The sequence below is a fragment of the Diadema antillarum genome, unplaced genomic scaffold (assembly GCF_040938485.1).
Source record: "Diadema antillarum isolate AM-2024a unplaced genomic scaffold, OU_Dant_1.0 scf00000136, whole genome shotgun sequence".
Taxonomy (NCBI): domain Eukaryota; kingdom Metazoa; phylum Echinodermata; class Echinoidea; order Diadematoida; family Diadematidae; genus Diadema; species Diadema antillarum.
In genome coordinates, this window is record NW_027271025.1 from 156,773 (window position 1) to 174,239 (window position 17,467).

Here is a 17,467-nt window from a genome sequence, read left to right on the forward strand (position 1 = left end):
AAATTCATTATACAAGAAATCTCTTTTCTTCATATGAAAAAACAACAACAACATGGCATTATAAGCCTTGAGACAACTTCAAACAAATAAAGGTAATAGCATTTTCATTTATGGCCCACATGAGTGGACAAGCATATACTCTGTCTTACTTTTTTTCTAAAGAAGTAAACTATGACTGGAACAAGGCAAGTGCCAAAATGTGTCTCGCCCATTTGCACAGAAAAAAATTCATATTTTCTAAGTCCCGGAAGTTCATTGACCACGCCTATAACCTTTAACCTTGTGGTGAACTTCAACTCCCCAAGAGGGCTTGTGCCGAAAGGGTGGCTTGGGTGGTGGTGCGTCGCGTTAATGGGAACACCACCCTTCGTCCAAAGCCACCCCGGTTTTGCTGAAAGGGTGCGTTGGGAGCGTTGGGACGCGTCCCGTTGACTGGAACCCCACCTTTCGTCCAAAGCCCCCCCTGGGTTTTGCCGAAAGGGTGCGTTGGTACTTTTTCTCATGTAATATTAAAAGACGAGTTTTGAATTCATATTTAACCTTCAAACAACCATTTCAAAGAGGCTATCGTCCGGATCGGTTTACACTCTATTACAACTTGGTCTAAAGCCAGTTGGTCTAATAGACTGTTTAATATCAGTTGGTCTAATATATCCCAGTTGGTCTAGTCATCATTTCGCCCAATTACTGTTTGGTCTAATTGCTATTTGTTGTTTAATATCAGTTGGTTAAATATGAATTCAAAACTCGTCTTTTAACCCTATAAAGCCCGAGGGGGGGGCACATTGTGCCCCCTACCAGATTTTCATTTGCCACTCCTTCGCCCTTAATCCAGTTTTAACCAAATTTGGTGACTTTTCCAAAAATCTTATTTCGAACATTTTGATATATAATTTAGCTATATTTGATATTGCTGGATTGCCATGGCAACAATAAAACTGACAACCATGTCAGTCAGATTTTGCATATTTTTTGTTTCAATTCCAATTAACCATAATGTATACAATGGGCATTTCTTGGCTGAAATTTGCTGAAGGAGCAAAATGTGAAGTAATTATGGCCCTGAAATGTTTTTCCTATTATTTCCTTTGTTTTTCTGTGACAATGCCATAAAACAGTAGATATAATAGAGATACTTGAAAATAACAGTATTTTCCAAAGATTGCCATTCTATTTTGTGTCATTTTGATTCCTCCACACAAGTTATACCTCTAATATCATTTGTTTATCACATTATCAATCTGCAAATTTAAAATTCCGATATTATTGGAATACGAAATATGATAACTATGCATGTACCTATCCCTAACAATACATCACATGTCTCATAATGTATTTCTTTATTTTGTTATGAATAGCGCCCCCATGTAGCGACCTTGAGAAATGTCAACCATAAAAAATGATGAGCTTTGACTTGCAGATCATTTGCGGCAAATATCAAAAATATTGGTCTATGATAAGACATACTGGGGATAAAGAAATTATACAGACAAATCATGTTTTTAGCATATTTCCTATGTATTTCTTTATATTTTGGTAAATAGCGCCCTCTATGTGTCACCATGAAAAAAATCAAGTATGCGGTCATGTAGACTATGAGTTGCTCTACCCATGTGCCAAATGTGACGATGAAACATCAAACAATAACATCAAAATAGCTTGGGCTTTATAGGGTTACATGAGAAAAAGAGAAAAAGTACCAATGCACCCTTTCGGCAAAACTGGGGGGGGGGGGGCTTTGGACGAAGGGTGGGGTTCCAGTCAATGCGACGCGATCCAACGCTCCCAACGCACCCTTTCGGCAAAACTGGGGGGGCTTTGGACGAAGGGTGGTGTTCCCATTAACGCGACGCGCCACCACCCAACCCACCCTTTCAGCACAAGCCCCCCAAGAGACATCTACTATCCAAGTTTGGTCACAAACAGACATATAGATCAAAACTTATGAGCCACAATAGAAACTCGCCGTAAAAACTTAACATTAGGCCCTAAAATTTTGTTGACCCCTGTCTGTGACCTTTGACCTTATGGTGACCTTCAACTCTCCAAGGGACATCTACCATCCAAGTTTGGTCAAAAACGGACATAGGGATCAAAAGTTATGAGCCATAATCCAAACGTGCCGTAAAAACTTAACATTGGGCCCTAAAAGTTTGTTGACTCGTCTGTGACCTTTGACCTTGTGGTGACCTTCAACTCCCCAAGGGACATCTGCCATCCAAGTTTGGTCACAAATGGATATATACATCAAAAGTTATGAGCCATAATCGAAACGCACCGTAAGTAAAGTTCATTGACCCCTGCCTGTGACCTTTGACCTTGAGATGACCTTCATTTTTAATAAAATGTGTAACTTTGCATAACCACTCTTCCCTCCAAGTTTGATTGAAATTGAAGTCCTCAGTAGAGAGTTATTGAAGTTTTTGTAGCGTTACCGACGGAAGGACGGACGGACAGTGGACACACAGACGCCGCAGGCGATCCCTTAGTCTCTCCTTACCTTTCACTATAAGAAATAGTGGGACTATTTCTTAGTCTTACTTGGAGAAAGTATACATTCATTTCATCAAAGTAGGCCTGTACGCAAGAATAGAATTTAAAAGGACAACACATTGTGAGTGTAACAGGCAAGAGGCTGAGAATGTCCCACCATAGAATGTGACATTAGGGCCATTCTCCCAAAAAATGTGCAAAACTGTGATTTTCGTGTCGCCAGCATGTTTATACAGTTTAAATCGATATTTTGTCCCTCAGAAATCATTTTTTTTCTTAAATTCATCTGAGAGGTCAGACCTGTAAAATATGTATCAATAAAGCTATTGGGACATCCGGGATAATATTAGAAATACAATCCGAAGTTTGATGTAACCCTAAAAACACCATGTCGCCAGGACAGGAAGTGTTCATATAACAAGTTGTTACTTGTTAACATATCATTCAGATCATATCTTTTGTACCTCATTACATTGCCCCTTGAGTGCCTGAATGAAAAATAATATTACATAACAATATGATGTTTTGATATTCTTCTAAGAGATGATTTATATCATGTCGCCAAATCGCAGTCAGATACGTTACCTTTTTTTCAGACTCTTGAGAGAAGATCAAAGAAATGCCGCATGGCAGTGTAATTTTATGTGTTAAACAAAGTCAACCTAACGCATACATGGAACCATGATTTATTCATTGAATCTCTTGTTACAAAGAAAATATACTGATCTGAAGCCGCGGAAGCCTCATGTTACGATAAGCTGATTTCAGATACGTTACTTAAACTTTGCTTCATTTAGAAAAAAGTATGCTGTAAATAAAAACGAAGCTCAGATACTTTTGAATACTTAAGGTAATGATTAATCACACAACAGAAATTGTTTGAGAAAATGAATATCTTAGTAGATAATAGTATGAGAGCGGTAACGGCACGTCAGATACGTTACCATCAAACATGTCAGATACGTTACCTATAAAATGTATCATGCAGCAAGGTTATCCGTGCTGCGCTTTTGCGCGTGGATTTAACCGGTTTACAACGTGCTCTCTTATTATGACTTGCTAAGAGGATAGTTCTAAGAGGAATTAGAAGTTTATTTGATGAAAATCGGTTTTGAAATGGCCGATATATCCAATATAAAGTAAAAGAATGAGTTTCTAACAAAATGTGGTGGCTCATCTCCTTTTATTTGGACATCTTTCTTGTACTTTATTTTGGACATCTCCGTCATTTCAAAACCATTTTCATGAAGTAAATACTTAATTCTTCTTAGAGTTATATGCTGTAAAGTATTTTGTGTCAGCGGATTTCGATTATCTTGCAAAAGGTTAAAACCTATACTCATCTAAACCAGAAATGTACTATCACTTATTGTGGCATTTACAAAAAGTGCCGTCAGACATGTTACAAATTCATTTTCTTTCTGCTTTGTTGTGTTTGTGTGTCTGTGTCTGTGTGCGTGTTTTGTTCCACAATAACATCGAAAGACTTTAGAGGCTGGGTTTTGGTACCCACCTTTTTTTTTTTTCAACTTCACAGCAAACGCAACTACATGAACAGTCTACCTTTCATTATTAACTTTCATTATAATGTTGCATCTTATTTACGTAAAATGGGGTTAGTATTATGGTTAAAGTCAAGATCACTCCCTTCGTTGCAGGTTTATGTTCTGAAAATGATGATAGGATTTGACGTCTAACAATGTCTAAGGTTTTGCATCAGGTTTTTGAATCATATGTTTGAGTGATCAGGGTTTGATGTAAATCGGTAGTTTATTATGTCAATAAACATAAATACTTTGTCAAGTACGTTACCATCGCTTATTGGTTCTTCAGACCTAATTTATTACAGACAGGAACAAAAGAAATTGAATTTATATTCATCACTTGCTTATATCTTTTCCAATTTCATTCTTACCGTCTTCCGTGCATCATATTAAAAAATTTCGGAACTATATCAGAAAAGAAGCATTGTGGAATTGTGCCTGCTTGACTCTCGTATTTCACGTACATCTCAAAGTTTTATTGAAGAATGATCTAATCTTCTATCTATGACGAGAACATTTTTTACGTTTAGAAGTGCGGTGTTTTAACAAAAATAATCATATTGTGATGTTCTTACAAGTTAAAATGAATATATTAGCATGATTGGTGTTGGGTTTAAAATTGTATCCTAACGGAACGTCTGATGCGTCAGATACGTTACCACACATTGTTCTTCTTTCAATCCAAAATGTATTTAATCTGGCAGAGATATTACCTGGCATTTGCTATTTACAGTCAGTCCGCAGCGCGAGCGAAAACGCAAGTATTTATTCAAGTCGTATGCACGGCTGAGCGGTGCTTGCATACGTAATGAGCAGATACATGGTCATGAATAAATCCGTGTAGAACGAGTATTTCTCGTCAGTTTTCGACACTTTTAGTTTCGACTGAAAGAGAAAACATAAGCAAATATGCTCATGATCAAAATAAACAGAAAAGAAGAATATAGAATATCAAAATCCCTCTCAAAGTTCGGTATTGTATTCAAAAATATTCCTTCACGTTTGACGCCAAAAAACTAACCTGAAATCTTTCATGCCCCTCTAAAATATGGTGAAGACTATGTCCGCTAAAGTATATAGTATCACAATAAGGGCACGTTTTCCCATCTTCATTTCAATACGGGTCAGGAACTAGCAAAATTCAGAGACATGTCTAGCGTCGAGTTTAAAAAGATTATCCTCGCATTCGCACCGGAATTCCGGGTCTGTGATTGGTCGAAATCTGTCGCAAGACGCGGCGTGTCGCATTGCGTAGTATCCATTGGCTGCTGACTCAATGCTGTGAGTTTTAAATGTTAGGTTCCAGATTGTGATCGAATTTTCACTCTCTATACAAAACTTGAACTTTACACAGGAACCAATGATGTGTATGTGAGTGTGCACTTACAATGACCCTGAACAATGGACCTGGCTGCCACCTGTCCCGAGCTCTGCTGCAAGGCACATGAATGCTTAATCAACAAGGAAAAGTAGAAATTACGCGGTGCGTAACATATGTCCCCGCCGGAAGTAGCATTTTGTAACAAAATGTGCAATAAAGGTAAAAAATCAAGGTCAAAGGGCAAAAGAGTCAAAGGTCAAAATTCTGTGTAGAAGTTTTGAAGCCCTCACCTAGTGCCATCACATAAAGCAAATGGAATCGAAATTGGGTTAGAAATGGCGAAGGAGTAGCATTTTGTAGCCAATGTACAATATAGGTCAAAAATCAAGGTCAAAGGTCAAAGAAGACAAAGGTCAAAATTCTGTGTAGGAGTTTTGAAGCCCTCACCTAGTGCTATCACATAAAGCAAACGGAATCGAAATCGGGTTAGAAATGGCGAAGGAGTAGCATTCTGTAGCAAAATGCACAATATAGGTCAAAGGTCAAAGAAGTCAAAGGTCAAAATTCTGTGTAGAAGTTTTGAAGCCCTCAACTAGTGCCATCATATAAAGCAAACGGAATCGAAATCGGGTTAAAAATGGCGAAGGAGTAGCATTTCGTAGCAAAATGTACAATATAGGTCAAAAATCAAGGTCAAAGGTCAAAGAAGTCAAAGGTCAAAATTCTGTGTAGAAGTTTTGAAGCCCTCACCTAGTGCCATCACATAAAGCAAACGGAATCGAAATCGGGTTAGAAATGGCGAAGGAGTAGCATTTTGTAGCAAAATGTACAATATAGGTCAAAAAATCAAGGTCAAAGGTCAAAGAAGTCAAAGGTCAAAATTCTGTGTAGAAGTTTTGAAGCCCTCACCTAGTGCCATCACATAAAGCAAACGGAATCGAAATCGGGTTAGAAATGGCGAAGGAGTAGCATTTTGCAGCAAAATGTACAATATAGGTCAAAGGTCAAGGTCAAAGGTCACGACTGAAATTCTGTGTAGAAGTTTCAAAGCTCCCATGTAGTGCTATCATATAAAGCAAACAGAATCAAAATTGGCTCATAAATGACAGAGAAGTAGCAAATTGAAGATTTTGATCACACACGGACGCACACACGGACACACGGACGGACGGACGGACACACGGACGGACGGACACACGGACACACACACGTACGGAGCCCGTTTCATAGTCCCCTGCTCGAACTCGTTCGGCGGGGACAAATTATTCATGTGGATTTCCCCGAGCACTGCTAGTCTGAATTCTTGACACAGGGTGAAATGCATGCACATGAAAGAAGTAAGCACATGTTTCCATGTGCTTGCACACACCACATTTCAGAATGAACAAAGACTAGCTGCGATAGTGGAATTCCTCATGAAACATTCCAATCCTGGCCATTGTCCACGACCATTGTCTGGGTATCAACAACACATTCCACGCGTGTTCATTCACTACCCCACTTCCAGTAAGAAAACATAATTTGCCTTGTTTTCAACAGGAAAATTCACAACCTTAAAAATGGTGCCCCTCTTCGTTTTTTAATTGATCATACTCGCTCAAGTTTCACGAGTGTGAAATCGAAGAAATTACGGAGATCTATTTTCAATACCAGTCAGGAACTAGCAAAACATCAAACTATGATCTAAAAGCTTCTTGAACATTGGCAAAATAATCGTTTACTTTGATGCTAAAATGGACTACTATATTGACATCAAAAATTGGGAAATTAGGTATCAAATTAATGAGCATAATCAGCTCTATAACTTAACTAACCATCCTGGGTCAAACAATGCACTGCGAAAGCTATGAAAGCTGTTGTTGCGACCTCTGCAAAAAATCTCGTCAGTCTCAAGGGCACAAACTGCGTAGACGTGATTCTGAATAAAATTGTCGTTCGTGCCTCATTATCGCACACGCTGCGGACTGACTGTTTATGAGAAGTATAATACTTGTTCATAAAGTTGCATACATAATCAATGAGATTATTGTTATAATTCAAATGCAGGTAAAAAGTTAGATTAGGGCAACATATTTCAAGCCGAAATATGTACATGTTCTTGATTTTTATTTAGCCTTCATTTTATAGATTACGATCATTCTTATTACAGATTAGATCAAAGCTGACTCCAAAATGTTTCCACGATGCTTGTAAATGTTTAAGCTTGTAGTTTTACATTATCATTGCCATTTTAAAGCAAGAAATAGGCAGACAATCAACAGTTTTGTAAGATGCTACCTCTGGTAACGTATCTGATATTTGGTTTTAATATGCAAAAACGGACTCTACATTTGGAAATGTTTCTAGGAAAAGCATGGGCTCTCAAAAATCACCCATTGATTGCTTTGTATTCCTAAGGGATTGAAGTTTCTGAAATGATGAAAAATATGTGAAATCTGTGATGCTGAATTTTTGTCATTTCTACAACGGTAATTGCACACTTTATTGGAGAATGGCCCATTAGATGGATCATCATGGGGATATGAGAAATCTTTGAGACCATCAACAACCTTGTTGTATGAATTACTGATTATGCACTGGTTCCATGAATGCAAACCTGTGAATTATAAGTCTTTCAAAGCTAGATTCCGAGGCCTATGTAAGTTAATAACATCCCCTAAAAATTTGAGGATTTGTTTAAAAACAAGGCAAGTGCCAAAATGTGTCTAACCCATTCGTGTAGAAGAAATTAATGTTTTTTTAACTCCCGGAAGTTCATTGACCCCGCCGATGACCTTTGTCCTTGTGGTGACCTTCAACTCCCTAAGGGACATTTACCAGCCAAAATTGGTCACAAATGGATGTTTATATATGGATAAAAGTTATGAGCCATAATCGAAACGCGCCATAAAAAAATTAACATTGGGCTCTAAAAGTTCGTTGACCCCTGTCTGTGACCTTTGACATTATGGTGACCTTCAACTCCCCAAGGGACATCTACCATCCAAGTTTGGTCACACTTTCAGTTCAATTTCAGTTTGATTTTATTTCTGCATTTTTTCATGAAAATCATACATGAAAACAATATCACGTGTATCTGACAACAAAAGAGAGAAAAAACAATACATACATAGTAACATAATCATGAGTATTTGTACATAATGCTATCAGATCAAAGAAATTGATGATACACTTATTTACAGGTAAAGAGGGAAAAAATGTAGGAGCCTGCCATCTTGAGAAAGTGGTTAATAGTGATGGCAGAATCAGAGATAATATAAACATATACACATACAAAAATGGGCAATGTTTATGAATGCTATTTGAAAATTGCTCAAACAATAACAATAAGGACAAAATAAGTGAAAATCAATTTCTTTTAAATGCTGCTGTTGCTGCATAAGATATCAATGGTGATTAACTACAATGACCACATTTTCCCAAAAAGTTGTTGTAATCAACATTAAATTGTTTTGTGCAAAAGCCATTTACCCTATCATTCTGTTATGTTTTTCTAAATCATATGTGACCCGCTACAACAAAATGATCCTAAAGTCGGGCGAGGTCGATTATTTGAAGATTGCATGACAATATTCCCTAATCTTTCTGCTTTAAATTGATATATAACTCATGTTATGAAAATAATCGGCTGCGGAGATATCGATGTTTAAAAGAGAGCATGTCGAGACGTCTGGGAAATCACCGTTTCGAAAAAAGCGCCCTGAAAGTTTTCCTTGCGACGCGGTCGCGATCAAGGGACACGCAAGTTAGTTTTCACCTACGGACAATAGAAGGTAAACCCTAGCAACCCCCAAAATGCTCATTCAATCACAGCGTCGGCGGTCTCCTCACCGACCAATCAGTGACCAGGATGCCAGGAGAAGCGGCTGGGCATAGCGCACCCCGCCTGCACGCTCCAGTCGACTTGGCAGCGTGCGAGCTTCACGCTTCGGTTAGCGGCAAGCAGCAAACTGACCAATGAGATCACTCCAGTCGTTGTTAGGGGCGGAGCCTATCTGTGGCGCTCAATCCAAATTTTCGAACCAGTTTCTACTTCATTGAAACGCCAAAAAACATGGCCCAGAAAAACGCTATTTTTGGGTCTTTCCTTTCATCGTTTTGCTTCAAAATTTCGACAGATGATAGAAGACATGTCAGACTCCAATAATATGTCAAAATCAGAAAATCGTAAGTTTTGACCAATTGTGATGCTCTGACTTCAAACTCGATTTTCACGGCTTCGACCGTGCGCGACTTTAGGACCTTTTTGTTGTAGCGGGTCACATATTGTACAAAGCTTAATCAACCATTTGCAATCTTTGAAATACAGTGCTCAACCGTTAATCGGGAACCGCTTAAGGGGAACCCGCTTAAGTGCAACAAAACCTGATGTAACAAAACTTCCATGTGTTATTTCCACCGCTTAATCAGAACCATGAACTGCTTTATCGGGACAAATCTGGCTGAAACACTTCTATTGTTTGTCATTAATGTCTAAAAAAGAAAAAAAAGTAAATCCTTAGAATTAATTGTAGGGATTTCATTTCCTTGCCAGAAGGATTATTTTCTAACCAGTTCCGAATAGATTGTGCCTACTGCAATCTAAACATTTGCAGTTTATAGGCACTGAGATGCAGTGCAGAGGCAGTCATCTTATCAAGCGTTGTCAGCTTCTACTCACGCACTCACACTGTACCACCCCTTCAGTGCGATATGGAGAGTCACCTTCCCTGCGTGCGACTCATACTCTAGAGCTCCCTGTTCATGCATAGTATGCATGCAGTGTGTGTGTTTGTGTGTGGCCAGAATACAGTGGACTCTTGTTATAACAAAGTCCTCGGGACCAGCAATTTTCTTTCATTGTATCGAAATTTTGTTATAATCGAATAAATAAACAATAATTCGTTATAACGGGAGTGCACTGTATGAGAAAAATGTGTTTGTACAATCAGTGCAATCAGTGTTGTCGAAATGTGCATGTTGTTAACATGTTATAACAGCATGTAGAAGTTAGCGTAGCTGCCTTTTTCTATGAATTTATAGGGTAGGCACTGTGACTTTAAGGGTTACATTTTGTGGATCAAATGAATGAAGGTTTGTTCCAATGATGCATACCTTTGCCCAAATTATGAGACTGATGTGTATTTTCTTATCGCCGTTTTGTGTCTACGTGTCATAGCATGTGTATACTTGTTGCTGTGGTTACCCATGGGTTTGAGAACTGTACATGGTTTAGTGTGCTGGCCACACTGGGCTTCATGTTGTGTGGTTTGCACAGGCCAATATCAGTCACTGCTTAAGCGGGAGCAGTGCTTAAACGGGAAAAAAAACTTGTCTCCAGACCCCTCCCAATTAAGCAGTGAGTACTGTATTTCATATTTCATGAGCTTCCATGACAATGGAATCAACAGCTAGTGATTTTAGAATATCTGATTATGATTGCATGACTCACCTCCTGATGCTGAAGTAGCAAAGACTTGCCTCAGGATGGTGCCTTTGCCTAGTTTGTTGGTGGCCCACATGCGTATCTCATATGTTGAATTGGGCTGCAGACCTTTGATTTTATAAGTTTTCTACATGGAGAATTAAAAAAAAATTACAGTTAATTCAAGTAAAAAGGGATCACTATGTGATTTTATGAGTTTTCTACATGGAAGTTTAATGAGAAATTAATGTAGCCACAGCAGAATTGTACCATACATATCATGATGGAATGGCTAATTAATCCAATGAGACTTCCATCAGTACAGGCATGCTGTTCACTAAAGCATATCACACAATGTGCCTGGTTGATACCATTTGCCAACTATTGCTAGTCACCTGGGGCGAACCACGAGGGGTCTCCATCATTCACCTGTTTTCTTGTGTGGGTAGGTGGGGGAATTGTGAACAGTCTATGATATATTGCTTAAAGATAATTCAGTTTCAGTTCAATTCATTTTCATATTTCCACTTTTCTCAAAGAAATAACAAAATAATCTACAGTAATACAACAAGAATACAAAATGCATACAACCATGTCTTTTTATTGAAGTAAAAAAAAAAAGGGAGAACATACCAAAGACAAAAGTTAATGGTCATTATCAGGATATACAAAATTGTAAAGGTGTCACAAGGAAATTACAGACATGCAGTTCTGTATGATAAGGCCTACATAAAAGCCAGCTAATGATAACAATAATAATAATGTAACACTGTAATTGGAAAAAACAAAGAAACTAGAATAACCATTCAGATAAGACACATATATATATATAAAACAATACATTTTCCCAAATATGGGCAAAGTCAACTCCTAAGCCCTTCTCCTTCCAAGGCTATGACCTCATAGCCCTCTAGGCATGACTTTGTCCACTCATACAAACCTATACCAAGCTTGATTAAGATAGCTCAAAAGTTCTTAAGTTACGCTGTCCACAAAATTGCTTGCCAATGAACAGGATGGATGGACAGACAGGACGGACAGACGGAAAGACAACCCACAAACATAATGCCTCTGGTGACACTTCATGGTTGAGGCATATAAAGATGCAAAGCATGTTCCAGTGTATTGTTATACTTTTTGCTGATAAAAAGTGTAACACATACACATTGATTGTTGCCAGCACATTGAAAGAGGAGCAAACTTTTTGCTCTGTGAATGCCAAGTTCTGATTATATTTGTATTATATCGATTTATTCAAGGAAGTAAGAAAAAAACTTGCTTTCAGCTAAAAAGACTCTTTTCCAGCAAGTCCTTGCAAGTTACTTATTAGGTTCACAAAGTAAATACAAAAGTAATAGAAATGTATATTGGTACGACAAAGTATTTGAAAAGCAGCAACATCATTTATCCCTCTGGAATATTCTGATGTTTATCTCCACGATCCCCCTATGTATAGGGCCTACACCTGAGGAATACTGTAAAAGTGGATATTTTTGTGTGAGTAATTTTTTCGCGCTCAGCCGGTAAGATGAGTTTTGCATATTTTTTTACTCCACGGAATCAAGACATTGACTACTAGAACATATGAGAGAGAAAGGTTTGAGGTGACACTATGTGTATGTAGTCCTTAACCAGATCGTTGCCTGGTAGAAGAAGAGCCTAGAAAGAGGAGAATTGAAGAGGGAAGGGATATGGGGGTTGTAAGGAGGGCAAAATGTGAAGAGCAGGGACAGTAATGGGCTGGAAGTTGAAGTTGCACTAGTGGAGATAGTAGAGAAGGGAACAGAGAGAGTGGTAAGGACGAGTAGAGTGAGAATTAAAGTAAGGTGTTTGGACATTGTTAGGAGGAGAAAGATGAAATGGAAGGGAAGAGGAAGAGGGAGGAATTGAAGTTTGGAAAATCTTGGAGAGAGAAGTTAAGATTCATGAAACCAAATAGAATATCAAAGTCAACAAACAATGTGGACTAAGGAAAGAGGAATCAATGGAGAAAGGATGAATAATCCCGCGGAGGAAAGGTAAATCGATGGGAGCTAGATGAGACTATGTTGAGAGAAGGGGGGGGGGGAGAAAATTACCAAGAGAAGAAGAAGAAGAAAAAGAAAACAAGGGGAATGAAAGTAAAGAAAGTAAAGGGGAGGGGGCTTGGGTGAATCCTAAAAATAAATGCTGCAGAGGAGAGAAAATTGTGGAGAGGAAAATTAATGGCAGTTAAATCCTGAAGAGGCTCCTGTGGGAGAAAGGCAAAATGAGAGATTAAATAAAGTTAAAGTGTAGTCCTGAGGGGAGAAGCCAAGAGAAATAAACCTGTGAAGAAAACTGTAAATTAATACGGTGGTCCTGAAAATGACCGTTGAGTTGTATGGAAGCAAGAAATAAAAGAAGAAGAAAAGATAAGTAGAGTAGAAACGGATAATAGTGTAGGAGAGAGAGGAAAGATAATTGAAATGGCCGGAGATTGGAGTCCGGATTAGCTGGGGTGGAAGCCAGTGGTGTGGATGACTTGCGTAAGTGAGGGCGTCTTCTGGAACCAGTGTGAGTGGCAAGCAGAAATATTTGCATGCTTTTACTTTTGCACTAGTTTCCTGGTTGCAAGAACTGCATGAAAATGTCAACACTGCAAAAATTTCCACTTTTACAGCATATGTGTGTACTGTGCATGTTTGTGTGTGGCAGACCATCCCCAAGGCAGAGCGCTGTCTTCTTTTTTTCTCTCCTCTACAGGTGGTAACCAAGAATGGCATCAAATGGTGTCTGCAGAGTTCTTTCACAAACTTTCATGTAAAAAACAAAAAACAAAACAAAACAAAAAAACTAAAAATAAACAGAGGTCTTGTTTAAATTGCAGAATGCTCCTTATTCATATCAGCAAGCATAAAAGTGAATATTTGTAATTGTGGCACAGATCCTGTCAATGCTTTAGAAGAGGTTTTACTTTTTTACAATCCCATTTTCTCAACAGTCTCCTCTGCACCTGAAAAACAAAAGCATTTAAAAATACATGAAGGGTTCAAATTGCTTTGGACATCGTATGAAGCTTACCATATTTGGCTCCAGTTTGCCCATGGACCACTTTCCAGTCTTGGGTGAAATCATTCTGTACTCATACTTGATGCTGGTTACTGGGTAACCACCATCTCCAATGACATTCCACTCTAACCTCACATTAGTTCCCTTGGGTTCTAGTTCCAGATTCAAAAGTGCTGGTACAGCTGAGAGTATGAAAAAACAAATTAATGTAATGCATAGACAAAGGTTATTAGAGTTACTTATATCAGCAATTCATAAAACATTTTAATGCTTACTTTCATTGTGGATGATATGCGGTTAAAGAAAACTGTGTACCTACTATACCATATCCATAAAGGCATCCCATGTAAAGTTCAGTTTATCTGTTCTACTGGATATAGATATGATGATTAAACTCTTTAGTATGCTGACCACTGGATCAGCAACCTTTTTTATGACCGCCATGGGGACCACACATACACATTTTGGACAACCTCAAATTCTCCTCCAATGACATGATTCTTGCCAAATCTGATAACACATTTTGAAGAAAATGATGACAAGCTTAATTCAGAAAAGGTCCACCCCTTGAACTGTCATGAAATCTGCATTGCCTTGTAGGCATCTGCATAGATTACCACAAGTGTCCTACTTGATTTGGAAATTTGATCTATACTTGGATGCAGTGAACTGGGATCTCAATTTGGTGCCAAATTGGGCCACCACTGTAGGCTGTCCTGAACAATTCACATCCTCTCCATCAAGGGGCATGTGAATGTAATATGACATGATTGTAGTTTTGCTAGGTCTGATTTTTTTTTCACACAGTCTTGAGCCTTTGGAGCCCATCTCCAGTTCCCTGTGGGAGCCATTTGAGAAATGTGAACAAATCAGTACCACTCAGGGGCAGGGTATATTTTTCAAAGTGTGGGGCTGACTTTATGGGAGCACAGACTTAAATTTGTTTTTAATGATGATGGGGGGGGGGGGGCATTTTCCTGCAGGTGTGTGGGGCATGGTGTCCATCTGTAAGAAAACATATTCTGTCACTTTTTAGTTTCAAGAGAAGGTAAATTGCAAACATTCCAAACATATAATTTGGGGGCTTTGTATCATCTCCTTTTGTGTGCATTGTGCCCCTGAGGCCCCAAAGCGGAGAAAAGTGCCCTTTTGTACAAATATGTATTCTGTCATTTCAGTGATAACATGTGCCAGAGTTGGTGAAAATTTGACCGTACCTCTTCGAGAAGATATGAAAATCTTCCAAGAATACCTTGATGTAATATAACATAGTTGTTCAATTGCATCTACAGATTTTTAAAATCAACTAACAATTGTTTCTTTGTTTTTTCAATCTGCCCCTGGATCCCAAAGGAGACTACTAAAACCATTTGATTCATGTCGAGTTTTGTGCAAATGTGACTATTTGTCTTAAAAGGAGGAAATGAAAATCTTAATCCTAATTTGTAATCACAACAACCCAAATTTGTTTACCCTGTTAATTGTAGAGAGCCAAAATGTGACTCTTTAATTGGTACGTTTTACTGCCTCTTGTTCTACTATCAGATGGTCTACTTCCCAGTTTGTCTCATACCACTATGGCTAAATTCATTTGGTCTACTATTAATTTTGTCTAATCCTTACTTGGTCTAATGCCCAGTTTGGCTAATTATCACTTCATCTAATGACCAGATGGTCTAACTGTCATTTTGTCTACTTGGATCTTTCCCACTTCATCTACTGTAAACGTGGAAATTTTCGCGGTACATTAATTTTCGCGGATTTCGCGCTACGCTCGGCTAGCGCGAATTCAAAAACGCGCGAATTTATCTTCACAATTTTCTACGCACATTTTGAACGGGATGAATTGTGTGCGCTTCATCGATGATACTGCTACGTAGTACAATGTACAGGCATGTTTACGCTACTAGTACTGTGCGAAGAGACGATACCCTACATTGCTGTGTACTGTAGCATGCATGTGTGCACCGCACGCATCGATGCTACAGTCCCCCGTGACTACGGTACTAGAGTCACAGCTGTACTACGTATTTGAGTGCTTGTACTCGCAGTCGAGCCGCTCGCTGCGTCGCTTGTCGTAGCACCTATGTAGCAGAGGCTTTGGATGAAAGCAGTTAATGTGTACTACAGTAAAGTAACCTGCTGCGGAGCGCGAATTTAAGAACCCGCGAATACGTTTTCGAGCCGCTCAGCGCGAAAAATTAATCGCGCGAAAATATTGACGTTTACAGTAATATAATTTGGTCTCTTGTCAGTTCCTCTTAAATCATTTTGTCTATTTAACATTTGGCCTATGGACACTTTGGCTAATTAATGCTTGGTCCACTGCCTGATCGGTCAATATTTCACTAGGTCTGATAGGCAAGTAGTCAACTCCCATTTTGTCTAATTTTGATGTGTCAAATTTCAAGTTAGTACACAAGACGATTCATCTAATTAGCATTTCATCTAAACACTGTTTCAGCTAATCACCTTTCAGTCTAACTTTCACTTGCTCTAATTTTCAACAGGGCTACTCTTGTTTCCTAGACAAGATACATGCAATACTTACCGACTTGGCTGCCATTGAAGGGGCTTTCTTGTGTGATATATTCACCAAATAGATTGTGATTTCATCTGTCTATTCCTGCATGTGCCATTGTGTAAATTGTGTATTCACCGCCTGAGATTTGGCTAATAGACTAATGTGCCAGCCTATAGATATAATGCCTCATCACGGAGGTGGAAAGAAAATCTCTCAACCTCCTCGGTGGATGTATATCTCTTTAATACATGTATTATAAAGTTGTACAATGATCATGCACAGGAAAATATACTATGAAAATACATATAACTTACGAACAACTAGCTGCTAGCTCACCATCAAAGCACTGATCTAGACTCTAGAAAATTAGTCATCCTGTGATTTGCACTCCACATGTATCTCAAGAAGACCCATATTGGACAAATGCAACTGCCCAAATTCTGAAATCCACTGGGTATACATTGTTGTTAGCCAATGTGAACACTGGACAAAATGTACATTAGACTAAGTGGTCATTAGACCAAGCAGTTAGTAGACTTACTTGATAAGAAGCCCAACTGGTTATTAGACTAATTGAAAAAATGTCGAAGTGGATATTAGACTTAGTGGTAGGAGCCCAAGTGCGAATTCAAACAATTCGAATATTAGACGAGCAAGCGATACGACAATGTGGTAATAGACCAAATTATGGATATTACAGCTCATCTAGTAAGTAGACAAACTGGCAATAAGTCTAAGTGGAATTGGACTAAATGGTTACTAGCTGAACTACACTTTTGTATATAGATGGTTACTTTACTAGAAGGCATATTTTTTTGCTCAATCATATAATTAGTTGTTTCTTCATTTCTTCTCAGGCACTGTCATTGTATTGATGGTATAATTGCACTGTATTGTATTGCACTATTTTTTGTACCCTTTCTATTTTCTATTTTCTTGAACATTATCTGGAGAGAGCAGCAAGCTCTCTGAGTAGTTTGTGACTAGATATAGCACTATATCATACAAATATTGACTGCTTCAGAGGGGGATGGTAAAACTATTTGTATCGAGGTGATTTCTCAACAGTACTATGCATGGCACTGTTGAGAAATCACTGAGGGCAAATAGTTTTACCATGACCCTATAGAAAGCAGTCAATATTTGTTTTA

The 17,467-nt window shown here is 38.5% G+C and overlaps 1 protein-coding gene across 1 annotated transcript in view; it reads right to left on the reverse strand.

Annotated features, from left to right (window-relative positions):
- LOC139720991 (protein turtle homolog B-like) overlaps positions 1–17,467 on the reverse strand; it is a 107,879-nt gene that overhangs the window by 13,199 nt on the left and 77,213 nt on the right. The window contains exons 14-15 of the mRNA XM_071632321.1: positions 13,805–13,974; positions 10,790–10,910 (exon numbers count right to left, since the gene is read on the reverse strand). Of these exons, the coding sequence (XP_071488422.1) occupies positions 10,790–10,910; positions 13,805–13,974 (291 nt within the window). The remainder of the gene's footprint in view (positions 1–10,789; positions 10,911–13,804; positions 13,975–17,467) is intronic.